General features: G+C 43.1%; 1 protein-coding gene across 1 annotated transcript in view; it reads right to left on the bottom strand.

Annotated features, from left to right (window-relative positions):
- The window catches only part of PDS5A (PDS5 cohesin associated factor A), a 644759-nt gene that overhangs the window by 115444 nt on the left and 501342 nt on the right, over positions 1 to 27973 (bottom strand). The window contains exons 21-24 of the mRNA XM_030191317.1: positions 20269 to 20427; positions 19585 to 19653; positions 8842 to 8978; positions 771 to 894 (exon numbers count right to left, since the gene is read on the bottom strand). Of these exons, the coding sequence (XP_030047177.1) occupies positions 771 to 894; positions 8842 to 8978; positions 19585 to 19653; positions 20269 to 20427 (489 nt within the window). The remainder of the gene's footprint in view (positions 1 to 770; positions 895 to 8841; positions 8979 to 19584; positions 19654 to 20268; positions 20428 to 27973) is intronic.

A 27973-nucleotide genomic window follows, 5' to 3' on the forward strand; every position in this document is an offset into this window, starting at 1 on the left:
TTACTGGATGTTCGTGACACTTATCAAGCTTACAATGCAGACTGTGAGAGAGGATTTAGCTTTTGATTATGCCCCTTCAGCATGCTCAGCTGGCCGACTGGCTTCCCCTCCTTAGGAAGGAAATCGCGTGCAAATGAGCTAACAGCGAGCAGCTCATTTGCATGCGATTTCCTTCATGAATGTCCGTTTTTTACCGATTCGCTAAGGGATCGGTAAAGGAAGGGCTCTTTCCGTGGAGTTAGTGCATTGGGCTCTAAGAGTGGAACTTTAAGACAAAGAAATGAACATGATCCAAAACTATGTGCTGCATGTTTATTGAAGTGGAATATGACCTCTGAAAATGGAAACATTTCTTTACACTATTGTGGGGCCTGAGTAGTTAAAATAAACAAGCCATTTCAATAAATATATTCTTTAATGAATTACTACATTACATAAAATAGAGAGAGTACAACCCTTAAGGAAATGTACCAAGAACCTTTTTGCACATAATGAAGCACCTGCTCTTCTCAGCAAGGTTACAGGTGGTGAAGTGTAGAGCTTGCTTAGGTTCACCTGATTAGGTGCAAAAGGTAAGTAAACCTACTCAGTCCAATAATTGGTTGCAGACAACCAAGAAATGGAACTGGAAAGTGACCAAGTCCTGATCTGGAAAGGATAAGGTGTTTGTGCATGGGAATTGCTAAAGGGAATACTGGCTGCTGGTCAAGACTGCAAGCATACTGAGGCAAGAGCCACTGGCTGAAGGATCATCATATCAATCTACTTACATTAATGACCAATGCACAGAGCTGGAACTGCTCTGGTGTAATGATCTCGTGGTAGCAGGGTTCCTGTGCTAGTTTCATTATGGCACTCCCAGCAGCTAGTCGTAGACGAGACATGTCAGACTTACTAAAAGTACAACAGAAATAAAACATTGTAAAAATATTGGAACACTTAAAAATTATTTTAATCTAAGATTGTATAGTGCTATTGCTGGAAGCAGGGTGATATAGAGGATTAGACTTTGCCTTGCAACATGAAGGGAGAAGCTCACATCAGGCTATTTCATTCCTAATACTGCATGGTCAAATCTATCCCCAGAATTAATCCCCTTTTGGCTCCCCATAGTTTAAAAAACAAAGCTTCATTAGAAAATTAACCATCTGGGATCAAACAGGATTTCCCTTCTACCTTCTCTTATACAAGCTGAATGCGGGGCTAGTTCTACCACTAGGTGAATTATACGGCCACTTAGGATACCATTACTTGGGGACAGGGGGTCGAAGCACTGGATGTGGGGGCCAACTGCTGATTCACTGCAGCTGCCTTTCCATTGCTGTCCATTATCTTTAGCTCACAGTTGCTAGCCAGAGGAGCAGCGGGTTAGTCCCTCCACTCCCTATCACTCTGCTGGCACTGTAAACACTAAGTATTTGCAGTTGGAACTTCCTGTCATTGATCTTGCAAGATCAGCAATAGAAAGGAGCTACCAGTGAGTACAGCTTAGGCTACAGAGCAATATGGAATGGATGTATTGACTCTGGCCACTTATTTAATCTGAAGGGGGATGAAGCAGCAGTTAGGGAAAGATGCAGATGCTGGGGGAGGGTCAAAGAGAGAGGTGGGGCAGATGTTGAGAAAGAAACGGAGGGGACAGACAATTGGAAGGGAAGAGACGGAAAGGCAGGTGGAATGGATGCTGATAAAGGGGAGAAAGGCAAAAGGGAGGTGCTAGGGAAGGAGGCTTGAGGGTAGAAACTGAAGACATGGCGATGGGAGGAGAACAGGGGACTCAATTAGGTGGCAATTCATAGACTGGGTGAGGGACCAGAAGAGCACAGATGAGTGACTGGGGATTGGGAAAAGTATGGGGACTCGGGAATTCAACAGCAGTTGAGTAAGGTGGGAGAGTGGGAAATCTAGGATTAGGAAGATAGTGGGCTCTAAGTGATTGGGTGGGTGATGAGAGTAGAAATATATTACATGGTGGAAATGAAAGATGGTTTGGAGAAGTAAAAGAGGAATCTGTGGAGATTACAGAGTTAAAAATCATCAGCCTTAAGTTAGGAAAATAATATTCTTTCAAATGAAGCTTGTTATAACTGCAGATAGGCATTCTTGTTCAAGGACACAGAAGTTCCTCCCGAGAAACAACCTTAGAATTCTCACTTGTTGTAATATATCATTATAGGGACATCTATATCCTGTACCTTTTTGGACGCTGCTATTTCTCAAGGTTATTCATCATTGTAACTTATTTTTTATTTTTATTTATTAGGATTTATTTACCGCCCTTTTGAAGGAATTCACTCAAGGCGGTGTACAGTAAGACCAGATCAAACATGAGTAATAGGAAGTTACAGCAGTAAAAATATTCAAATAACAATACAAAGTATGGCATATTATACTACTTACAATGTCAACACAATATGTAATAGAGCATTTTAATTGATAGTGAAGGGTAAAGCAAAGATGGAACATAGAGATAAGTAAGAGAGTAAGAAGAGTTAGAAAGTAAGGTGACCCTTAGCTAGGGTAGGAGTGGATAAACATGTCCTGCTGCAGTATGTGCAGCCCGTGCCACTCCTTGTGTGTGTGAGTGAGACTAACTTCTTCCATTAAAGGCCTGGTTGAAGAGTCAAGCTTTCACCTGCTTCCTGAAGTAGAGATAGTCTTGTGTTAAATGGGGCCTGTCAGGCAGTGCATTCCAGAATGTGGGGGGCTACTCCAGAGAAGACTCGCTTGCAGGTATCACATCGTGTAATGTCTTTTGCAGAGGGTGTGGTTAGTGATAGTCCTTGAGAAGACAATATTTCAAAAAGCCCTATAGTTCTACATATGATAATTAGCAACAGCAAACAATAACCAAGTATCAATCATTCACAATTATCTTCACATTCCTATAACCCCTCCCATCCAGACCTCCCTTCTACCCCTTCTACCCAAAGCTAGGAAGTCAATATTCGTCACTCATTTTTTCCTGATTTGTATTCCTTTCCAGGGGAGGAGCCCTTGGATAGTACTGATTATCTCTTCAGTTTGGATTTCCCCACGATTACTTCTTAGGACCTCGAGTGCCTTAATGTTCAGATTCAACAGGAGGAAGTGGAGTGGGCCATCTGCCAGAGTCTTCTCAGAGCCCGGATGGGTTCTGGAGCGAGTTTCATAAGTTGATGAGAGATCATATTGTCCCAATTCTTATCATAGTTTTTAATTCCATTATTGACACTGGTTCCTTACCAGATTCCTTTTGTATGGTCTACTCATTGTTTTGTTGAAGCCTGGTTGGGATTCAGAATGGCCAGAATCTTACTGTCCCACCTCCTTGTTAAAAACCCTTTAGTATCCAATGATCCCGTAATAAGCCACATGGGAACAGATTGATGGGAACATTGGACACTAAAGGGTTAAACTTCAAAGTGAAGTTATTCGTTATATCTTGGCTAACAGATTACCTTGGATGTTGCCGTCTTTGGTTGCAGAACCCCAGGTGGGTTTTGTGTGTAAGCGGGTAGCCTCTAAAAACATTTGCAAAACTATTGCAGCACTGGAAAATGCAAAGGTGGAGGGGGCCCCCTCACTGCTCATTAGTTTTGATGCAGAAAAAGCTCATTAGTTTTGATGCAGAAAAAGCATTTCATCGGGTGGTGTATTTCGGGGCGTACTTGAGGTTTATGGGCTTTAGGGACGTCTTGTGCAAGCTCTTTTATCCTTATATAATCACTCCTTGTGACTCTGGGCAAGTCACTTAACCCTCCATTGCCCCTGGTACAAAATAAGTACCTGAATATATGTAAACCGCTTTGAATGTAGTTGCAAAAACCTCAGAAAGGCGGTATATCAAGTCCCATTTCCCTTCCCTTTCCCTCTCACGCTGAAATGTGGGCAAATGACAGCTTATCAAAGGCGTTTGGAGTTCACCAAGGAATGTGACAAGGCTGCCCCTTGTCCCCACTCATTTTTGTTTTTACACTGGACCTGCTAATTTGGCAGATCCAGGCAAACTTGGGGATCATGGGGTTTTCGATGGGAGGTAGTAGTTTTAAAGTTGCAGAAATTTCTGACGATCTGTTGGTGTATCTGAAAGAACCCCTGAAGTCCCTTCTGATATTACTGGAGAGTTTCAGAGAATACGGAGATGTTGAGGGTTCAAACTGAATCTCAATAAGTTGGAAGCATTGGTGGGGATGGCAGACTTGAGCTGGAGTTGGGGGCCCATCTTTCCTGCTTAAATGGGTGCAAGGATCTTTTTGTTATTTGGGTATATGTTTATCTATGGACCCCTCTCAACTGTTGGCAAACTTCTTCAGGACACACAAACATAATATTTGCCTCTTTCTTTGCTAGGACGAATCTAATTATATCTTATGATTGTTTTCCCGCGATGGCTCTAATCAGACCCTTCCGCTTCGGTTATTGCACAAAGACCTTAAGGCTTTGCAACAGCTGTTGAGTGCATTCTTTTGGGCCAACAGGAAACCTAACCTGCGCTGGCATTCTATGCTTGGAAACTGGCATGGGGCGGGGGGGGGGGGGGGGGGGGGGGGGGGGCTGGGTGTACCAGATATCAAACTTTACAATCAGGACTGTTTATTGAGATTTTTGAGGGACTGGGTGCTTAACTCTACGCATTATACAGATCTTTCTTTTGAATATGTGTATTTCAAGCCTTGCTATCTGATTGTGTTGTTGCACGCTTGATGTTCTCAGCTTCCCTTGTGGGCCAGAAAGTCTTTTGCTGTAGCCTTCATGCTTATTTATGGCAGGAGTTGCTTCCTTTTTAGGATCAGAATCTGCAGAGCAGTCTACTGCTCCCCCTGGTGGGAAATATTGCTGCTCCCCCTGGTGGGCAATATTGCTTTTCAACTGGGTTTAGACAATGCGGTGTTTCGCAGAAGGCATTCGAGGGGCATAGAGTATTTAGAGCATTTGTTATGAGAAGATGGCTCTTTTCTAATATGATTAGCTGCAGCTCAGGTTTTCTCTTCTGCAGACTTGTTTTGGGTATTTTTTTTTTTTTTTGTTACATTTGTACCCCGCGCTTTCCCACTCATGGCAGGCTCAATGCGGCTTACATGGGGCAATGGAGGGTTAAGTGACTTGCCCAGAGTCACAAGGAGCTGCCTGTGCCTGAAGTGGGAATTGAACTCAGTTCCCTAGGACCAAAGTCCACTACCCTAACCACTAGGCCACTCCTCTTCAACTAGCTAGTTATTGTTTGCCACCTAACAGTTTGCTTCAGCTTTTTCCAGCTAGACTGTGGGCTTTTGGAGGGTGGTGTCTTAGGCCAAATATCTATCTCTTGGTTTCATAAATTATTGCTCCAACATTAACCCCCAACAATTTATCCTTTTTTGTAGGCAGCTTGGACTGGGGAGGTGGGTAGGCCTTTGCACTGCGCTGATCACAACGATTCAGACTTTGGTTCATCAAGCCTAAGTGCAAGAATATCAATATTGGGTGATCCATCATGCATTTATTTCTCAGCGTAGAACCTTTAGTGCGGGTTGTGCAGCTACTGCTTGTTGTTTGAAATGCCTGGAAAAGGATAATACACATGCCCATGGTTTTGTAGGAAGATGTAGGGCATTATGGGTGGCTCTTCTCAGCCAACTACCTGCAATGCTTTCTGTGACATCCCCTATGTGTATCTATGGAGGGAGCACTCTCTCATAGATCCTCCCTAACGGGCTCCAGAGGAAGAGGGAACACGCTTTTTTGGGCAAGGAAACTATACTGGGTCTGAAATGCATACTGAATTATTGGTTATAGGGCTCTCCACTTACATTTTGGTACTGGCGGAATAAATTACACACCTCAACGTTATGGGAATCCTATCGTGCCTGAAGTTACCCTAAACACCAAAAACGCTTTTTAATTATCTGAACTCCTTATTTGGACTCAATTTCACAAACTGCCTATGGTCAAGTTTTAAATAAGTTTCAGAGTGGGGGAGGAATGTCTGCATAGCTATATGGGAAAGCTGGGCTCCGTGTATGGGTTGGGATCATGAGTCCAGATCTCATACCCTAGCTGTACTTGTCAATCCAAAAACAGGAAAGAGAATCAGGGGTGCGTGGCATCAGTATGTGTTTAACGAGGCTTATATTTAGGCACAAAAGAACAAGTGCAACCATGAGCTGGACTTCCAGTTTCCTTTGGATATGCATACAAAGAAGCTGCAATTACCAGCATGCTCCCCCCACCCATTTACTACATGTTTTTCATGCAAATACTTTGAATGCATTTAACTTGAATATGTGATGAAGTGTCACATAATGAAATGTCTGCAGGCATCAAGTGGCAAAGGTGATGAAAACGCTGTTCTTTTGAACCTAAATATGAGCCGTGTGAAAATTTTATGTGTAAGGTGTTTTAGAGAGGTGCAAAAGAACAGGGGCAGATGTCGGCTGGGCCCCCCTTTTGCTACAAGTTTTCCACACATATAATTTGAATACATTTAGCTTGACTACATAATGAAGTGTCAGGTGATGATGAACTGGCTCAGTGATGAAGTGATGCAGCAATGAAGTGTGCATACACTGTATTCCTGCTAGCTGAGGATCCTAGAAGGCATTTCACTTTGTTGGTACCTATGAATTGTGCTTCTAGGTTAATGTCCGATGCAGTATGGAAAGATCCTGCCATATAGAAGATGAAAACCATGGAGAAGGTGAGTGAGAACTAAAGTCTTAAGGAAGACAAAAAAAACAGCACTTTATAGGACAAGCAGCTCTGCTAGTGAGAGGAAGTTTATTTTTCTCTCCTGTATAGGATAGATTGAGCTAAGTCAGCAAACATTCTAGGAAGGCAGAATGAGAGGAACACACAAGTAAAACAGCAGTTTAGGATCTATGAATCAAACCAAACACAAATTCTAAAATATATAAATTCAGAACAGCTTAGCTTTCAGGCTTGCGGTGTTTCAAATCATGTGTGCTCCCAAAATCTGCTTCTCAGTAATTATAAGCTCTCCAAGAAGTAGCCCCTCTCTTAAAGACACAGCATCTAAGCAGCACCATGCGGGTCTTAATCTGCTATCATTTACTATTTGAGGAGGATGAGCAGTCTTCATGGCAGGGGTGCTTTGAGGACACTGACAACCTTGATACTTCTATATTCTCAATGCTATGCTATGATGAGATGCAAAGTTGATGCACTTTGACCTCTGCCTGTTATTCAGCATCATGAACCCTCACCCTCAGCATCAGTGAGGATGAGGATGAATCCTGATTGAATTGGAGGATGTCTGATCCTGAGGGTTTCTACCAATTCCCTCTTGATGTCAGTGTATCCCCAGCATCCACTGCAGCTTTTAGACCCTTGGAGACATACTCATTTGATACCTACGTCACTGAACCAGAATTAAAGGTGGCAAAAATGTGTTCATGCTGATTTTCTTGACCCTAGTCCTCTCTTTGACTGTCAACACAAATTACATTCAGAAGGGTTCATGGTTAGACTCCAAACACTGAAAATACAATTGTGAGTATCCATTGTAGAGCTGAAATTGCCACAATTTATAAAGTTGCTGGGGGCTTTACTCTGGGATATACTACTAAAAAATAGAGATGCAGCAAAACCAAGCATCTTGATTTTTCAAAAGTTTTACAATCGAGGCACCTGAGACCCTTATGTGAAAAAAAAGAAATGTTTTAACTTCCATTTTCATAGTGCAGCTGCAGTACGCCGAAGGAGCATGCTTCTTCATGAGCCTCTTAAATTATTCTCTCTTAGTTACCACCTTCTCCTTTGGACAATTTCTAAACTAAGCCTCCATCTGTGTCTTAATCATTCTCCTCCGATTTTAGTATTGCTGACAATGGTAAACCGCTTAGATATCATATTTATGGTATATTAAATAAAGATAAAATGTGAAATTTCTGAGCTAGGAGAGTTCTGCAAGGAAGAGTGGGAAAATCTTTCCAAAAGCAAGAACAGAGAAACTGGCTACAGAAGACATTTGAAAGGTTGTTATCTCTGCCAAAGATGATGTTACAGAGTACTAAATAAAAGGGTGCCCATTTCTTTTACACCTGCCATATTCACCTTTTTCTTATTTTGAATTTGTAAAAACAGACAAGTAAATAATAATTATGCATTAAAATTTGGAAAAAGATGCTAGCTTCCGTTTGCTTAGGGATTCACTAAAACTCAGTTTGAACAAGCATAGTTCAATGTTTGCACATATTAGATTTTACTATCCTTTCATTTATTATTTTCTTTGGCACTGACCTATTTACTTTCAAGTGTAAAACTTGTTTATATTGTTTGTTAATTGAATAAAAATAAAATAAATCATTTGCACATTTTTTTTTAACTGGGAGGAGGGCAGAAGATTGAAGGTGTGCCTATGAAATTTAATACTCATATCCTAGCCCTAAGAAAAAGGCAGTACCTCAATTACCTCCATTTCTTATGCATTTACAATCCCTGATATAAAAGTCATGTCTTACTACAGCCACATTCCCAATAATATAAAGCTTCTTCCCAAAGTCCACTCATGTGCTATATTCAAACTTTTCCCCATGTATCAGTGTGCACCTAGCAGAAAATGCTTACCCTAGCAAGTTACTCAGATCCAGCATGGTGGATATGGCTACTTAAAGGACTGGTTTAAAGAACTTTGAATATCTGACTTCAAAGACGAAGCAAAACCCAGAGTAAAAGGATCATTAATGATTTCAAGATTTTTTTTTAAATACATACTACCTGCTGTATCTTCTAGAAATGTGGCTAGTATTTCTGAATTAAAAGCAAACAAAAATCCTCCTGGAATTAAATCAATGCCTCCCATAATCACTTGAGACTCAATTTAGCTCAAACCAAGAAAAGATTAAGGGAGAACCACCTCACCTGATCCTCTTCTGCTCTGTCAGATCCCCCTCACTGACCAGCATGGCGGACAACAACCTTAACGTTGAATTGGCTGATTTAGACTGGTTATTTTTCATGCCTAAGAGCCAGCGAACCAATAGCTTGATTGCCTGCACCTGGAAAGAGCACATTGAGAAAATAATTTCAAATGACATTTGGGTTGAGTACTAGAATATCAAGAGAAATTGTTTTTAAACTTGAGGAAAGGTAGACTTAGTATTAAATAAGTAACCTCAGAGACTTTATTTTAAGTTACTCAGCTCACTTAGTAAAGGAATTTAAGCAATAGTTTTTCTTAGCTTATAAAGTCTCTATTACAGTTCCACAGGATAGCATTTAAGGGGACTATTTTGCACTTACTACAGAATCAGTATATAAAGCACAGCTAATAGGCACAGGGAGCTTCAGTTTAGACTTTTTAACTTTAGTTGTTTCAAAGACATCTCTATCAATACAAACAGAAAGAAAGGTAGGCTCATACTTGTGAATATCTTGTTTAAATGATTTGCTAGAGAAAGAAACCTTTACAGAGAATCTTTTGCAAGAGTTTTCCTTTTAGGCAGCTGTCCAGTTATCTATCAAACCACAGTAACTGATTAAAGAAAAAAGTTCCAAGGGCCCTACTGGCACCCTGATTGCAGTGTGAATCACCAAGGAAGCACAAACACATAAGTAAGGCAGGGCTGAGTTCTCCTGAGTCCGACTCCAGAACAGGTGCTGTGAGAAAAATTTCAGAGAGGGAGAGATCTTCATTGGTAAGAATTTGCTGGGAAATTGTTTTTAAACTTGGGGAAATGTAGACTTAGAATTAAATAGGTAACCTCAGGGACTTTATTTTAAGGTACTCTGCTTACTTAGCAAAGGAGTTTAAGGAATAGTTTTTCATAGCATATAAAGTCCCTGTCACAGTTCCATAGGCTAGCATTTAAGAGGGCTATTTTACAGTTACTATAGTTTCAGTATAAAGCAGAGCTAACAGGAACAGGAAGCCTCAGTTTAGCTGGCTGGCTGGTGGATATGAGGATTTCTTGGTCACTTACCTGGTGCAAAGGTGGCAAACCTCATGTGGCACTTGCTGTCTTGGTACATGTGGGTATCAATGACATAGGAAAATGTCATAGAGATACGTCTGGCAAAAGCGCAAGCACAAATAGCTAGAAAGGTAAGGAGGGGTGACAAAAATTTCTTCAGGTATATTAGTGAAAGGAAGATGACTAAAAAGGGAATTGTGAGACTGAAAGATGCTGCGAACTGCTATGTAGATAATGATGAAGAAAAGGTAAATTTGCTACATAGATACTTTTGTTCTGTTTTCACAGAAGAAAATCGTGAAGAAGGACCACGATTGACTGGCAAAAGTACATATGAGAGTAGAGTGGATATAGCACCGTTCACGGAAGAGAATATGTATGAACAACTAGGAAACCTAAAGGTGGACAAAGCCATGGGACCGGACGGGATCCACCCCAGGATATTGAGGGAACTCAGAGAGGTTCTGGCGGGTCCTCTTGAAGATTTGTTTAATAAATCCTTGGAGACGGGAGAGGTTCCGAGGGATTGGAGACCGGCGGAGGTGGTCCCTCTTCACAAAAGTGGTGATAGGGAAGAAGCTGGAAACTACAGGCCGGTAAGCCTCACTTTGGTTATTGGAAAAGTAATGATAGCAATGCTGAAGGACAGGATAGTGAATTTCCTGGAAGCCAATAAGTTGCAAGATCCGAAACAACATGGTTTTACCAAAGGGAAATCGTGTCAAACGAATCTCATTGAATTCTTTGACTGGGTGACTGGAGAATTGAATCAAGGTCGTGCTATAGACATAATCTACTTAGATTTCAGCAAAGCTTTTGACACGGTTCCCCACAGGAGGCTCTTGAATAAACTGGACAGGCTGAAGATAGGACCTGAAGTGGTGAACTGGATTAGGAACTGGTTGACGGACAGAAGCCAGAGGGTGGTGGTTAATGGAATTCACTCGGAGGAGGGAAAGGTGAGCAGTGGAGTGCCTCACGGATCGCTGCTGGGGCAGATACTGTTCAATATATTTGTGAGTGACATTGCCGAAGGGTTAGAAGGTAAAGTTTGCCTTTTTGCGGATGATACTAAGATTTGCAACAGAGTGGACACCAGGGAGGGAGTGGAAAACATGAAAAAGGATCTGCAGAAGCTAGAAGAATGGTCTAAGGTCTGGCAATTAAAATTCAATGCGAAGAAATGCAAAGTGATGTACTTAGGGAGTAGAAATCCATGGGAGACGTACGTGTTAGGTGGGGAGAGTCTGATAGGTACGGTCGGGGAGAGGGATCTTGGGGTGATAGTATTTGAGGATCTGAAGGCGACGAAACAGTGTGACAAGGCGGTGGCCGTAGTGAGAAGGTTGCTAGGCTGTATAGAGAGAGGTGTGACCAGCAGAAGAAAAGAGGTTTTAATGCCCCTGTATAAGTCATTGGTAAGGCCCCACCTGGAGTATTGTGTTCAGTTTGTGAGGCCATACCTTGCTAACGATGTCAAAAGAATTGAAGCGGTGCAAAGAAAAGCTACGAGAATGGTATGGGATTTGCGTTACAAGATGTATGAGGAGAGACTTGCTGACCTGAACATGTATACCCTGGAGGAAAGGAGAAACAGGGGTGATATGATACAGACGTTCAAATATTTGAAAGGTATTAATCCGCAAACGAACCTTTTCCGTAGATGGGAAGGCGGTAGAACTAGAGGACATGATATGAGATTGAAGGGGGGCAGACTCAAGAAAAATGTCACAAATTATTTTTTCACGGAGAGAGTTGTAGATACTTGGAATGCCCTCCCGCGGGAGGTGGTGGAGATGAAAACGGTAGCGGAATTCAAGCATGCATGGGATAAACATAAAGTAATCCTGTTCAGAAGGAATTGATCCTCAGAAGCTTAGCCGAGATTAGGGAGGCGGGGCTGGTGCTGGGCAAGACTTCTACGGTCTGTGCCCTGAAAATGGCAGATACAAATCAAGGTAAGGTATACACAAGAAGTAGCACATATGAGTTTATCTTGTTGGGTAGACTAGATGGACCGTGCAGGTCTTTTTCTGCCGTCATCTACTATGTTACTATGTGGGAGGGAGGTTCTGGAAGTAAAATTTAGGCTCTTAGATAGAAAGCTCAAATGCAGAACTTCCAGGGTAGCATTTTCAAGTGTTCCCTGTTCCATACGCAGAACCCAAGATACAGATACCGCTCCGGAGTCTCAATGCGTAGAGGAAACAATGGCAGAGAGAGGAGGATTTTAGATTTGCTAGAAACTGGGTGACATTCTGAGGAAGAAGAAGCCTATTCAGAAAAGATGGGCTCCACATTAACCAGGCTGGAACCAGGCTGCTGGTATCAACATTTAAAAAGGAGACAGAGCAGCTAGAAACTAGGACAAGGCTGACAGTCGCTCAAAAGCACATGGTTCAGAACAAGGTATCTTTAAAGGATATCGCCAAAACAGGGAAAACAGGGCATCCCGACAGTGAGGCTGCAATAGAGACCATAGTAGACCAACAGGCTCATTTTCGAAAGAGATGGACGTCCAAAAAGTAACATAAATCGGCACCTGGACGTCCTTCTCACAGAGACGTCCAAATCGGTATAATCGAAACACGATTTTGGATGTCTTTCTCAGAAGTCCATCGCAAGGACGTCCGAATCTCAAGGAGGCGTATCAGAGGTGTTGTCGAGGTGGCAGGGCTGGTCTTAGGCCGAGGCGGCTACATAGGGCCTCGCGCTTAAGGGGGCCCTGCGCGCCATGCCTCAGTCAGCCTCCTCCGCTCCATCCCGGAGCTCCGCTATTTAAAATTTACCTTGCTCCGACGTCACAACAGCTGTGTAGCATCAGTGAAAGCGCTGCCCGACGTCTCTAACCTTCCCTTCTCTTGTTCGTTCCCTCTGTGTCCCGCCCTCGACGAAATGACGTCAGTAGAAGGCGGGGCACTGAGGGAACGAACGAGCGAAGGGAAGGCTGGTGGAGAGACGTCAGACAGCGCTTTCACTGACGCTGCACAGCTGCTGAAACGGAGGTAAATTTAAATACTAGAACTAGAAGAGAGAAGAGGGCAGGCAGGTGGACATGGGAGCGGGAGGGATGGGGAGAGAGGAGCATTCATCGATGGGCATGGATGGGAGGGCAGGGCCCAGGGAGAGAGGATTAACTGCTGGACATGGAGGGGAGGGAGGAGAATTGCTGGATATGGATAGATGGAGGGGGCAGGGAGAGAGGAGCATCGATGGACATGGATGGGAAGAGAGGAGAATTGCTGGATATGGATGGATGGAGGAGGGAACGGGCGAGAGGAGCATCGATGGACAAGGATGGGAGGGCAGGGCCCAGGGAGAGAGGAGAAATTGCTGCACATGGAGGGGAGGGCAGGGGAGAGAGGAGAATTGCTGGATATGGATGGACGAAGGTGGGAAGGGGAGGGAGGAGCATCGATGGACAAGGATGGGAGGGCAGGACCAAGGGAGAGAGGAGAAATTGCTGGACATGGAGGGGAGGGCAGGGGAGACAGGAGAATTGCTGGATATGGATGGATGGAGGAGGGAAGGGGAGAGAGGAGCATCGATGGACAAGGATGGACATGGATGGGAGGGAAGGGCCCAGGGAGAGAGGAGAAATTGCTGGACATGGAGGGGAGGGGAGGGCAGGGGAGAGAGGAGAAATGTTGGGCTGGAATGGAGGGAAGGAAAGACAAAGGAAGGAGATGCACATGGATGGAGGGGAAGGGAGAGAGGAGAAATGCTGGACATGGATGTAGGGGAGGGGAGGAAAGTAGATGCACATGGATGGAGGGGAGTGAGGAGAAATGCTGGATATAGATGGAGGGAAAATTGCTGAATTTAAGGGCTGGATCGGAACACTTTGAAGGCAGATGCTGAAACTGGAGAAAGGATAGGGACAGGGCTACAGATGGTAGACAAGACACAAAAGGACACAGGAGGATGGTGGACATGGTGAGAGAAAAAATATCAAATGGAAAGAAGACACTGCATAAAACAGAAGACACTGGGACCAAAGCGAATAGAAAAACTAAATGATCAGACAACAAAAGTAGAAAAAAGTATTTTATTCAGAATTTATTAATTGGAATATGTCAGCTTTTGGAAATGTGCATCTGTGATATTTTGCATGTAAGTTTCAATTTTTCTAGTACTGCTGCATGCTGTCTGACTTCTTGAGGTAACTTTCCAGTTCAGTATTTTGCCTTCTGTTGTGTCATCTGGTTTTCATGTAGCATGTATTTGCAGCCCTTTTTGTTTTGTTTTTTTTCACGAGGTAGTGTATTGGTGTTTTAGAGCCTGGTGTAGTTACAGTTCTGCCTTTCCACGCATAAGGTTGTAGCTCGTCCTGTCCTTGGAATTAGTGCTGTTATGGTTTGGTAAGGTTATGAGTGTGTTTTTGTACAAGTTTGAGTATAGCGTTTTGCAGTGGAGAGATTGTGTGTCCGCACCTCTGACCCCCCGGGGTTATGAGAATTGGAACTACTAATTGTAGTGGACTTGAACTGAATAATTTCTGGGGAGGGGGGGGGGGGGGTTCATCACAGCATTGTGCTTATTATTTCAATCAGTTTTTCTGTAAAAGTTTAGCTTCATTTGTCTTTATTTGAAATTTCATAAATAAAAAATTTTCTAAAAATTGAATAATCTTATCAATGGGGTGGAGCTGGGGTGGGGGTGGGGCCCCAACAAATTGGTCTGCACAGGGCCCCGCACTTGCTAAGACCGGCCCTGTCTGTTTCAGATCTTGGCGTGATGTCAGCAGAATGAGACTGCACCGAAGATGAACATGCTTTTTACCTCTCTGAGGGCAGTCTCAAAATCATTACCTAAGGCTGTGCTTATTGTATGGCTTTGGGGTAGTTAGAGAGAAAACTCCTTTAAGAGTTACAACTCAGATCTTTTGGCATAACAGTTTAAGGCTTTCTAGAGAAATTTATATTGGCATTGTGGTAAGAGTTATAATTTTAAATGAAGTTGCTTCTAACCACAATTACCTCATTCTTGTATTTGCTATTTCCTAATAAATCACTGAGAAATACACACTTACAGCTAACTCATTACCAGACATAATTATAGATTATCCAGAAGGGATACAGATACAAATTCCCTCTTAATCAAAATAACTGATTTTCCCTACAAGCCTCAGGCACATAAAATACCTCTGTGCTACAAAAGGGTTTAAACATTTATTTGCTCATTGCATCTTGTCTTCTTGTCTATAGATGTTCACGCTTTCCATAAATACTAGGACTAGGGGGCATGTGATGAAGCTACAATGTAGTAAATTTAAAACAAATCGGAGAAAATATTTCTTCGCTCAACGTGTAATTAAACTCTGGAATTCGTTGCCAGAGAATGCGGTAAAGGCGGTTAGCTTAGCAGAGTTTAAAAAAGGTTTGGACGGCTTCCTAAAGGAAAAGTCCATAGACCGTTATTAAATGGACTGGGGGATAATGATGGGTTCATGGAGAGAGGGAGGCATTGGATTACCAAACCTCCGCCGCTACAATCAGGCTAGTCTACTCCGGCACCTGGGTGATTGGTTATTAGATAGGCAAGACTACACCCCCCGTAGCTTGGAGCAGGAATGTTTCAAACCATATCACTTATATTTCATGTTACAATGCCCGAGCCGACAACTCCCGTCATGGGTAAGCAATAGCATATTGGTAAGACCTCTGAGACAAATGTGGAGAGAGTTAAATGAGATCTGGGGGCTAGCGGCGGACGTAACAGATCTTCTGCCTTTGCAGGGCAACCCACAGTTTTCACCAGGTACGGAGAATAAAGTACTTTGTAGGTGGGCAACGATGGGGATCACCAGACTAGAACATGTACTAGATTCTAAGGGACGATTATTGGAGCTTGGAGCTCTGGGGGTAGGTATTACTCAAAATCATCAATTTGCGTATTATCAGATAGCACATTATGTCAGATCTTTAGAGCAAGGGAAATTGAGTAGTGGACATGGGCGCCAAATAAGGGCATTCTTTAGTTCCATGCAAGGGGGGCGTTTATCGGTTTCTGGATTACAAAAAGCATTGGGGGAGACGAGCAGGGGTAGAAATACAGACCACATTTTAGGGAAATGGGCTCAGGATCTAAAGCGTCCAAACCTGAAGCTAGACTTTCAGAAGTTATCGACTAGGAATCCTACCCTATCGAGAAACGCTGCCATGAGGGAATGTCAATACAGGATTTTATATAGGGCATACAAGTCAAAGTATCAAGTATCCAAATTTGGAGGAGGAATTGATCCTTTATGCTCTAAGTGTGGGCAGAGGGAAGGCACATTATATCACTACCTTTGGGAATGTTATAAGATCCAGAACTATTGGAGGCAAATTGTGGGATTTCTAGAGATGATACTAAAGAGCAAGATTCCGCTTACTCCGCAGGGTCTCCTTTTAGATCAGTATGAGTTCTTTGTCTTGCACACGGGGGGAGCCCAGCAGTTCATCAGGAAAGCCAGTTTAGTAGGTAAGAAACTGATTTTGCAGGCTTGGGTGCATTCTGAACCGCCGGAGTATTGGCATTGGAGAAATAGTTTATATGAACTGCTGATGATGGAGAGGAGAGAGGTGGGATCCTCCCCTAAAGGAAAGAAGGCATTCCTGAGGATCTGGGAACCTTATATCCGGTCCCTGGCGCCCAGGGCGAGAAGTTTTATTCTGAACCGACTATGAAGCGGCCATATCCTGTGGTTTTTTTTTTCTTTCTTTCTTTGAATATCAGGTTGGGGGGAGTGGGTGGGCAAAGGGAGCAGGTGGGGTTATTAAATTTCAAAGTGTATGGGAGAGCGGTTAAAGCGGATTAGAAGCTATGCCTAAAGAACAAACATGGTAAACAGAACAAATCATAACACTTGGTAGCTGGGTATAGTAGACTAAGTCGGCATAACAAGAGTATTACCCTCCTAACGGGGGAGGGGGTCATCAGAGTATAGGACCCAGGACCTCCTCCGGGACGGGAGGGAGCTAGTACAACATGGAAAGTCAAAGCATACACATGTTGACCAACACTTAGAGGGGGGGGAGGGATAGAAATAATATGTTTAAAAATTTGATAACGAGTTGTATCATACGGTTAAAAAAGAGTTTGTTTATATACTCTGAATTTCTGTATATGCACCAGGTTAACGGTGTTTTCTTTGAAGTGTCATCAATAAAAACTGTTGAACTTTAAACTACAAGGAAGGGAGGGCGGGGGGAGGGGGTGTCTAGGGATAAAAGAAGAAAATGATTTGATGTATGTGGACGGATTACAAGTTGTCTGTTGTATTAGTAAGGTTATCTGCCGGACATTATGTACAGTGGTGGAAATAAGTATTTGATCCCTTGCTGATTTTGTAAGTTTGCCCACTGACAAAGACATGAGCAGCCCATAATTGAAGGGTAGGTTATTGGTAACAGTGAGAGATAGCACATCACAAATTAAATCCGGAAAATCACATTGTGGAAAGTATATGAATTTATTTGCATTCTGCAGAGGGAAATAAGTATTTGATCCCCCACCAACCAGTAAGAGATCTGGCCCCTACAGACCAGGTAGATGCTCCAAATCAACTCGTTACCTGCATGACAGACAGCTGTCGGCAATGGTCACCTGTATGAAAGACACCTGTCCACAGACTCAGTGAATCAGTCAGACTCTAACCTCTACAAAATGGCCAAGAGCAAGGAGCTGTCTAAGGATGTCAGGGACAAGATCATACACCTGCACAAGGCTGGAATGGGCTACAAAACCATCAGTAAGACGCTGGGCGAGAAGGAGACAACTGTTGGTGCCATAGTAAGAAAATGGAAGAAGTACAAAATGACTGTCAATCGACAAAGATCTGGGGCTCCACGCAAAATCTCACCTCGTGGGGTATCCTTGATCATGAGGAAGGTTAGAAATCAGCCTACAACTACAAGGGGGGAACTTGTCAATGATCTCAAGGCAGCTGGGACCACTGTCACCACGAAAACCATTGGTAACACATTACGACATAACGGATTGCAATCCTGCAGTGCCCGCAAGGTCCCCCTGCTCCGGAAGGCACATGTGACGGCCCGTCTGAAGTTTGCCAGTGAACACCTGGATGATGCCGAGAGTGATTGGGAGAAGGTGCTGTGGTCAGATGAGACAAAAATTGAGCTCTTTGGCATGAACTCAACTCGCCGTGTTTGGAGGAAGAGAAATGCTGCCTATGACCCAAAGAACACCGTCCCCACTGTCAAGCATGGAGGTGGAAATGTTATGTTTTGGGGGTGTTTCTCTGCTAAGGGCACAGGACTACTTCACCGCATCAATGGGAGAATGGATGGGGCCATGTACCGTACAATTCTGAGTGACAACCTCCTTCCCTCCGCCAGGGCCTTAAAAATGGGTCGTGGCTGGGTCTTCCAGCACGACAATGACCCAAAACATACAGCCAAGGCAACAAAGGAGTGGCTCAGGAAGAAGCACATTAGGGTCATGGAGTGGCCTAGCCAGTCACCAGACCTTAATCCCATTGAAAACTTATGGAGGGAGCTGAAGCTGCGAGTTGCCAAGCGACAGCCCAGAACTCTTAATGATTTAGAGATGATCTGCAAAGAGGAGTGGACCAAAATTCCTCCTGACATGTGTGCAAACCTCATCATCAACTACAGAAGACGTCTGACCGCTGTGCTTGCCAACAAGGGTTTTGCCACCAAGTATTAGGTCTTGTTTGCCAGAGGGATTAAATACTTATTTCCCTCTGCAGAATGCAAATAAATTCATATACTTTCCACAATGTGATTTTCCGGATTTAATTTGTGATGTGCTATCTCTCACTGTTACCAATAACCTACCCTTCAATTATGGGCTGCTCATGTCTTTGTCAGTGGGCAAACTTACAAAATCAGCAAGGGATCAAATACTTATTTCCCCCACTGTATATATGTTTCATATAATACGTCAATAAACAGATTTAAACTAAATGGACTGGGGGAAATCCACTATTTCTGGGATAAGCAATATAAAATGTTTTGTACATTTTTGGGATCTTGCCAGGTATTTGTGACCTGGATTGGCCACTGTTGGAAACGGGATGCTGGGCTTGATGGACCTTTGGTCTTTCCCAGTACGGCAATACTTATGTACATATTCTTTACTAATTTCAGTCTTTCTTCAAGACCGCTGTACTGGAGGCAGAAGTGAGGCAAATACTATTTGGCCCTTTCACTGCAGCTGCACCTGCTGCATCTTTGTGGGGACTACTGGCTACCTGCTGGTATTAAAAGACTGGTTATGTAATTAGTGCACATCAGCAGATGTATCACTGTCTTATTTGAGAAGCAAAAACCACAAATTGATGCTTGGAGGTGTCAAGTCAAAGACACTGCTTTGGTAGAGAAATTTGTTTACAGGCTATGAAATAAGTTGGACATTTGCAAAAAAAATCTTAGGGCTTCACTAGTCATTCTATATTATGCAATATCCTGTTCTGTGATGATGTATGTTATGTATTGGTCTTTGCTAGCTTTCTGTGATGTTTTTTTTAAAAGCTGTATAACTCATTTACTGTCCAGCTATATGTGAGGTTCAGACTGTGATGTATAAATTATCTCTTGCACCTGACAACCTTTGCTAAATAAAAGTTTAAAATATAACAGTTTCGAGTTATCAGTGAAAAGTCATGAACTGTATCTAAAATAAAGACTTATCACATTCTTCCATTAACACCGACAAAGCTTACCTTTGCCAGTACCTCTGGAGAAACGTCTTCATCTGGAGACCAAAGCTTCCCATTCTTTTCACCTGTAGACTTTACAGAAAAACCACTGTTAAAGGAATTGAAAGAGAGTTCATGTTTTAACTACTATGCTATAAAAATCCAGTAAAGATGTTCCAGATTCACTAAGGGTTTCTTTATCTACTTGAGGATTTTATGTATTAGATTTATGTATCTACCTTACCACTGTTCCAGTCATCACCTGGTGTTACTATGGATATCCCCTTCTTCCACTGCACAGAAACACTGCACTGAACTGCAATGGGGAAGCCAGGTTTACCAAGCATGAGGTGCAGCTTATCACACACTGACCCCCCTTTTTTGTTTCCTCCTATTCTTCTCATCCACTTTTCTCTAAGGTTGGACATGGTTATATAAGCTCTTGCTACCTAGCATGTGTTTTTTTGGCTGCAGTGCCTCTTATGACCTGGCACAAGAGAACTGCAGCCTCCTCCATCTGCCCAATAGCCTGAAGAGCATACAGAAAAAAAAACTGTTTCCAAACCTGGGATTCTCCCAAGTGGGAAGAGGCAAGCACCAGGCAGGCCCTAAAAGAACTTTATTTTCAGCTTGTTGGAAGATGCAAGCATATGGTAACGTTTACACTGAAAAAATAAAATATCATGAAAACACAAATCACAGTCTTACCCTATCATTCATCAGCAGATCTTTCACAATGAAATTCGCAACTACAGATTTCATTGGCGAGGCAAACTGGTCTGGTGCCAACATGGAAATGTGACCCAAAGAAACCAGAGGTGTGACCAGCTGCTCCGGCACATCTGCATTCAGACTTCTGCTCAGAGGCTGGAGTGAAGTGGGGAGAGGGGAAGGGAAGAGATGTATTACATGTACACACAGCATATATTTCAGAAACCCTTATCTTACATTTGATTTCTCTTCGACCAGATTAAGTTAGAAAGGATACTGACCCAGGGCATTAAATTTCTGCGACATCTTTGTTAAAAAATATATACATTGGTTACTTCTGTTTCTGAAGCATCACTTCTTGCAGTGTGATAACCTCTTCCACATTACACATGTGGCACCATGTCAACCCCCTGCATGACAGAAGTATGAATATTTATTTATTTTTGTTACATTTGTACCCCGCGCTTTCCCACTCATGGCAGCCTCAATGCGGCTTACATGGGGCAATGGAGGGTTAAGTGACTTGCCCAGAGTCACAAGGAGCTGCCTGTGCCTGAAGTGGGAATTGAACTCAGTTCCTCAGTTCCCCAGGACCAAAGTCCACCTCCCTAACCACTAGGCCACTCCTCCATGTATAGGAATAACAATACCATGTCAGGATGAGCTGGTTCTAGGGCTTCTTTCACCATCATGGTCAGACAGAATGGCTCTAGCCTGGATGTGCTGTGCTTGCTAGTTATACGCAGATCAGCCCACCCTCTAATTCTTTTACCCTACAGGCAGAGCAATTCTGTCTGAATGCCTATCTGCCATGTCTACATGACAAAAAGAAAAACAATTTTCTGAAATCCCACTAATTAGATTTGCATGAGTTGTATTCTGTTATTACGAATTTTGAATATTTTTCTACTGCAAAATCTGTTGAACCTTCCTCTACAGCAGCAGAATGAGACTCTCTTCACCTGAGGCAGTATTACCCAGTACCTCTCCTTGAAATGGAAGATATTTACAGAAATCACTGAAATAAACTATAATTAGTCCCAGGCATAGTCATCAGAAATATTTTTACCTCTGGTAATTTAATGTTTTAGGATTAGAATTCAGAAAAGCCGAATTAAAATGGTCTGTTTTGTCTTCACAAAAAGCATAGTTGCTTACCTGTAACAGGTGTTCTCTGTGGTCCTCAGGAAAATGCAGACACACTTGGTAGCCTCATCTGCAGGCTGCCTGCCCGGAAGCACTCTCCTTGGTTTTGATTATACAAGTTCAGCAACCAACGGGGTATGGAGTCCTGCTTCCTGCTCACAGCGTGTCACTAGTCTCCTCAGTTCCATGTATAGCAAGTCAAAGTGTACAGTTTGTTAGTAGTTAGTTCTTCCTATAGTGTATCAATATCTGGTTTCCTTTGTTTTGTTTTGATTTTTGCAGGGATGGATGGTGGGCAGGAAGGTGTGTCTGCATAATCCTGAGGCCCATGGAGAACACCCATTACAGGTAAGCAACTGTGCTTTCTCTGTGGGCAGGATAATGAAGATACTCTTGGTGACTCCCAAGCTGAGGGTTGCAAGTAACTGGAGATGTTGCAACCCGTGGTAAATGTGGTGAGGGAGGAGGAACTCAGATACTAAGAACTTATTCTGCAAAACGGCCTATACAAACTTAGTATCAGTCCTGGTTGTTGTATCAAGTCAGTAATGCTGAGAAAAGGTATGTAATATGGACCAAGCAGCTGCCTTGCAAATGCTATTAAGGAGACTCCTCTAAGATGTGCTGTGGAAGTGACTTTTGCCCTCACTGAATGAACTCCAAGCTTAGATGGTAACAGAAAAAAATACTATCTGCCATTCAGAGAAAAAGGGTAGTTTTAGGTATTGGTAATCCAAGGTATTTTTGATGAAAAGAAAGGAAAAGCTGAGAAATCTATATATGTTTGTTTGTCCTGTGAAGATAGAAGAGTTCAAGGTATGAAGGGTGACCTCCACAGGTGACAAATGAAGCTTAGGAAAAAATACTGGAAGGACAATGTCCTGATTGAGATGAAATGAAGATACAACTTCTGGCAAAAACTGCGGATGAGTACATAGAACAACTTTTGTAGGAAAAAACTTAGTGTATGGAGGGTAATGCACCAAAGCCTGTAGTTCACCAATGCGATGAGCTGATGTCAATGCCACTAGAAATATAGTCTTCCAAATTAGATACTTTATTGATGTAGAAGCTAAAGGCTCAATTAGGGGTTGCATTAACTGGGTTAAAACCAAATTTAGCTCCCAAGAGGGAGGGGGGGGGGGGGCGTGAATTGGTGGGTGTAGATGCATGAGACCTTTGAAGAATCTGCAGATTAAAGGATGAGATGTAAAAGATGAATGTTGAGGGTTGGCATGATAGTATGAAATTGCTGCAAGATGGACTCTGATGGATGATGGTTTAGTCCTGAGTTGGAGTAGGTACTGGAGAATAGCGTGAATTGAAATGGTAAGAGAAATATAACTATGTTCAGAACACCAAATTGAGAATCTTTTCCATACCAGGGAATATGACTTTTGAGTAGATCGTTCATGAGCTATTGTGAGAACATCATGGGCTATCAATAAATTGGATTGGGGGAAACAACCTTTAATTCTCCATGCTGTTAGAGCCAATTTGTTGAGGTTGGGGTGAAGAAGGTGAACATGCTGTTGGGTCAAAAGAAGCGGAGGAGATCCTAGGCTGATGAGTTCATTTATTCTTGAGCAACCATGAGCACCATGGCTGTTGGGGCCACCTTGGAGCTATCAGAATTTGATCTGCTACATTCTGGAGCACTTTCTGAATTAGCATCAAGATCAAGGGAATTGAAGAAAAGGCATAGAAGAGGCATTTGTTTCAGCTGAGAGAAAAGTGTCTGTTTTGAGGCTGTTCTTTGACAGAAGTCTGGAGCAAGAATGTTTGCATTTGGTGTTGAGGTCTGTAGCAAAGAGGTCTATCAGTGGAAGAACCCAGCACTGAAACAGTCGACAAGCTACTTGCATGGAAAGGGATCACTCGTGAGGCGCTAACACTCTGCTGAGTGTGTCTGCTAATTGGTTGGAAGGTCCTGGAATGTATGAAGAATGAAGGAATGCTTGGAGTTGAAGAAGTTTTGTCCAGACTCTGTAGGCCATCCTGACACAGAATCAGAGAGCCCATACCTCCCTACTTGTTGAGGTAAAACTTTGTAACTTGATTGCCTGTTTGAATTAGAATAGTTATCCCCCTAATGTGATGGGGAAAAGCTATTATGGCACAGTAGACTGCTCCAAGTTAGAGGAAACTGATGTGTGAAGAAGCTTCTATTAGTGTCAACAGGCCCTGGATGTAAAAGTGTTGAAAGTGAGCTCCCCCAGTTGTGTAGGGAGGCATCTGTTGTAAGAACAAAATCCGCAGCAGGTAGAGTAAAAGGCTCCCCTGTTGTCAAGTTGGTTGTGTCGAGCCACCAGCTGAGATCTTTTTTCATCTATGAAGTCAGTATGAGAATCAGGCTCATTTTTGAAAGAGATGGACGTCCAAAAAGTGACATAAATTGGCACATGGACGTCCATCTCACAGAGACATCCAAATCGGTATAATCAAAATCCGATTTTGAACGTCTTTCTCTGAAGTCCGTTGCAAGGACATTCAAATCTCAAGGGAGCGTATCAGAGGTGTGGTCGAGGCGGTACTTGGGCGTTTCTAATACTTGGACATCTTTGAGCCTTAATGGAAAACAAAGCAAAGATGTCCAGGACTAGGACGTTTTCACCTGGACCTGTTATTACGAATAAGGCACAAAAAGGTGCCCCAAATGACCAGATGACCACTGGAGGGAATCGGGGATGACCTCCTGTTACTCCCCCAGTGGTCACTAACCCCCTCCCATCCTCAAAAACATGATTAAAAATATTGCTTGCCAGCTTCTATGTCAGCCTCAGATGTCATACTCAGGTCCATGACAGCACATGCAGGTCCCTGAAGTAATTTAGTAGTAGGTGCAGTGCACTTCAGACAGGTGGACCCAGGCCCACCCCCCCTAACCTGTTACATTTGTGGAGGAAACAGTGAGACCTCCAAAACCCACCAGAAACCCTCTGTACCCACATATAGGTGCCCCCCTTCACTCATAAGGACTATGGTAGTGGTGTACAGTTGAGGGAAGTGGGTTTTTGGGGGGGGGGGGGGGGGTTGGGGGACTCAACACAAGGTAAGGGAGCTGTGTACCTGGGAGCAGTTTATGAAGTCCACTGCAGTGCCCCCTAGGTTGCCCGACTGCTGTCCTGGCATGTCAGGGGGACCAGTGTACTAAAAATGCTGGCTCCTCCCACACCCACATCCAAATGGCTTGAATTTGGACGTTTTAGACTTGGACATCTTTGGTTTCGAAAATGGCTGATAATCAAAGATGTCCAAATCCAAGGACATCCAAGGTATTTTCGAACACAAAGATGGACGTTCAGCTTTTTTCGAAAATGACCTTTTCCCCGCCTCCGAATTTGGACGTTCTACAAAGACGTCCAAATTCCAACTTAGACGTTTCTTTCGAAAATGCCCCTTCTTTGTGATTTAGTCTCTGCCTGTACTGATCCCATTGGGTTTTTAGGCCCCATTGAAGAGGCTGCATTTTGAGTTTTGCCATAGAAACCACTACTGTCATTGCCAACATATGGCCCAGGAGGCATAGAAGAGACCTTGCTGTACATCTCTCTGCATGAAGATGTTGATTGGCACGGTGGTGGAGGGCTTGAATTCAGTCTTCTGGAAAGAACATTCAGTGTTGAACGGTATCCAATACAGCTCCTATGAACTGGAGAGACTGAGTCGGTTCCAGGAAAGATTTTTGTATGCTGGTGATGAATCCCAGGGATTGGTGTCTTGTCACTGTGGTTTGTAGAGCTTGCAAAAGATCTTGTTTAGAGTGCCCAAAAATAAGCCAATGGTCAAAGTAGGGAAAGATCTTTCTCCTTCTGGGATAAGCTGCTACTACCACTAGGGTTTTGGTGCACACTCTGGGAGCAGAGGAAAGGCTTAATGGAAGGACTTTTTTATTGAAAATATAGATGCTAGAACTGGACTCAAAGATGCTTCCAATGAGCTGGATGAATTGGAATGCAAGCATAAGCATCTTTTAAGTACAGATTTGCTAGATATGAATTTTGTGGAATAAGAGACAAAATTGTCTGTAGCGAATGCATTCTGAATTTCTCTCGTCTAACAAATGTGTTGAGCAGCTGAGATTGAGAATTGGTCGTAAGCCTCCTCATTTATTTTTTGGTATTACAAAATAACAGGAGTAAAACCCGTGATCTACTGTTGTTGGACCTACGAGTTCTATTGCCTGGGTTGCTAGGAGAGATTGAATCTCTTGTAGTAGAATGAGTGAGTGAGAAGTGGATAGGTGGGTGATAATCGGTTGAGAGAAAGGAGGAAGTTGTATGAAATTTATCTTATAACCGTACTTGAGTAGGTTGAGAACTCATTCGTCTGTTGTAATGTGTTGCCAGGCTTGAAAGAAGAACTGGATCCTGTCTCCTAATGGTAAAACGTCAAAAGTTAGGGGTAGATTTGGAAGTGATTTTGTTGGAAAAAGATGGAGTCTTTCGCTCTCATAGTCTAGGCCTTGGACAGTAAGACTGTTGTGGAAGCCTGGGTTGTGGCTGATGTGAATAGGGTTAGAAACATTTCCTGTAGGAAGGTTGATATTGGTAATTTTTCCAGTAGCAAGAAGAAAACCATCGTTTGGAAGAGGTGGCAGGGTCTCATGAAGGGTTAGAGTGTTCTTTAAATGTGATTGATCCTTCTTAACTTGAGATACTGCATCCTTTACTTTGTCTCCAAATTATCTCCCAAGCATTGGGCATCTCCAAGTCTATCATGCAAATCATCTCTCAGTCCTGAGGCCCACAACAAGGCTATTCTTCTAGCTGCAACTGAAATGGCTCCTAGATGTGAGGTACTGTCATAGATGTCATAAGTGCTTGTTATAAGATTAAAGATTATCTCTTCCATAGTGGATAAAAATGTAGAGAGCTGATCAAGAAGGGGAGCTGCAATTCTAGAAGCTAGCATAGTAGCTGAGTAAACTTTTTTCCCCACTACATCCAGAGTATTTGGCTCTTTCCCAAGGGGGGGTAGAGAGAGAGTGAGATTTGAAAGATTCAGATTTATTGATGACTGCTTCAAACACCATAGAATGATGAGGCAGTTGAGCCTTCTTATGTCCAGCAGCAGGCTGGACTTTATATTTCGCATCCAGCCTCTTGGAAATAGGTTGCTAACTACAAGGATTTTGCCAGATCTTAGACTAGAAACTTTGAAAGATGGAATGAATAGGAACTGCCACTGGACCAGAGGTTGAGTCCACAGAATTAAGGATGCTTTGAAAGTCTTTTTTGTTCATGGAAAATGTTTCTGCACCTAAAGCCAGTGCCCTCAGAAGTTTCTGAATGAATTTGGCATAGCTAATATCTTCAGGAGAAGTGCCAGGCTTAGTAGATTCCGCCTGCTGTTGACAGAAGAATTGGAAGGTTCCTTTTGTCTCGCCGCACCTTATGCCTGGAATGGGCTTCCTGAGCCATTATGTCTAGCTCCATCCCTGGCCGTCTTCAAATCCGGGCTAAAGGCCCACCTGTTTGATGCTGCTTTTGACTCCTAACTTGTCTCTTGCTCGTAACCTTTATCTTGTCTTCTTCTCTTCAATAGTCCCTTTCCCTATGTGTCCTTCTGTCTGTCCTACCCTTATCCTTATTGGTCCTGTCTGTCTGTCCTGATTTAGATTGTAAGCTCTTTTGAGCAGGGACTGTCTCTTCTTCATGTTCAATTGTAAAGCGCTGCACACAACTGGCAGCACTATAGAAATGATTTATAGTAGTAGTAGTAGTAGTAGTGTTCAGTATCTGGCTAAACTAATAGTCCTTCATCTGAAGAAAAATCTTCTATGAGGCCTTGAGAAAAATATTGTCATTGATGAGACGGTGGTGAAGGACTATGAGGTCTCAAGGAAGAGGTTGGTGAGGGAGTGTGAGGTACTGGAAGAGTAGCAGGTAGGAACTGCTGCAGCAAAGAAAAATGAGGTAGAGAGGGTTGTTTTAACACCTTTTGAAAAAGTTGGAGTAAGGATGCAGCATCTTGTGTGGCTTGTGGGAAGAGTAGGTATAGTACTTGAGGGCAGAGCTGCGGGTTGTTGGGAAAGTTGTGGTTCCTCCAAGAGGTGTTTTGTTTCTCACTTTTATATCTTCTTGGTCAGTGGCTGAGGCATGCTGGAAGCCTGCATCATGCGCAGCGATTGTGTGGAGTCCCGTGACTTCTTTGGGGAAGCAATGTGGGAAGTTGGTACTTGAGAGAGCCTGCAGCTGTAGTACTTTTGTAGCCAAAGCTAACGATGGAAGTTGATGTTTACTGTGCTTGAGGCGCTCTGCTTTTGGGGATTTCCCCTTAAGTGCTTTTGCGCCATTAGCGCTGTGAGCAGTATTATGTAAAAGCGTCCCCTGAGGGGCTTGCACACCGGTGCCGGATACAGAAGGTACTCCAAGGGAGCCCTAAGTACGTGCAGAAGTAACAGCGCTTTCTGTAATTGAACCTGCTGGTACCAGAGTTTGACCTTTTGGGTCGGAACCTCCGTGATCCATTTTCTCTGATTTTTTTTTTTTTTTAGTTGGTTCAGCTTTTCCTTTCTGCGTGAAGAACAGCGTCTGATGTGGAAAAGAAAGGA

Source organism: Microcaecilia unicolor, chromosome 2, assembly GCF_901765095.1.
Source record: "Microcaecilia unicolor chromosome 2, aMicUni1.1, whole genome shotgun sequence".
NCBI classification, from domain to species: Eukaryota; Metazoa; Chordata; class Amphibia; order Gymnophiona; family Siphonopidae; genus Microcaecilia; species Microcaecilia unicolor.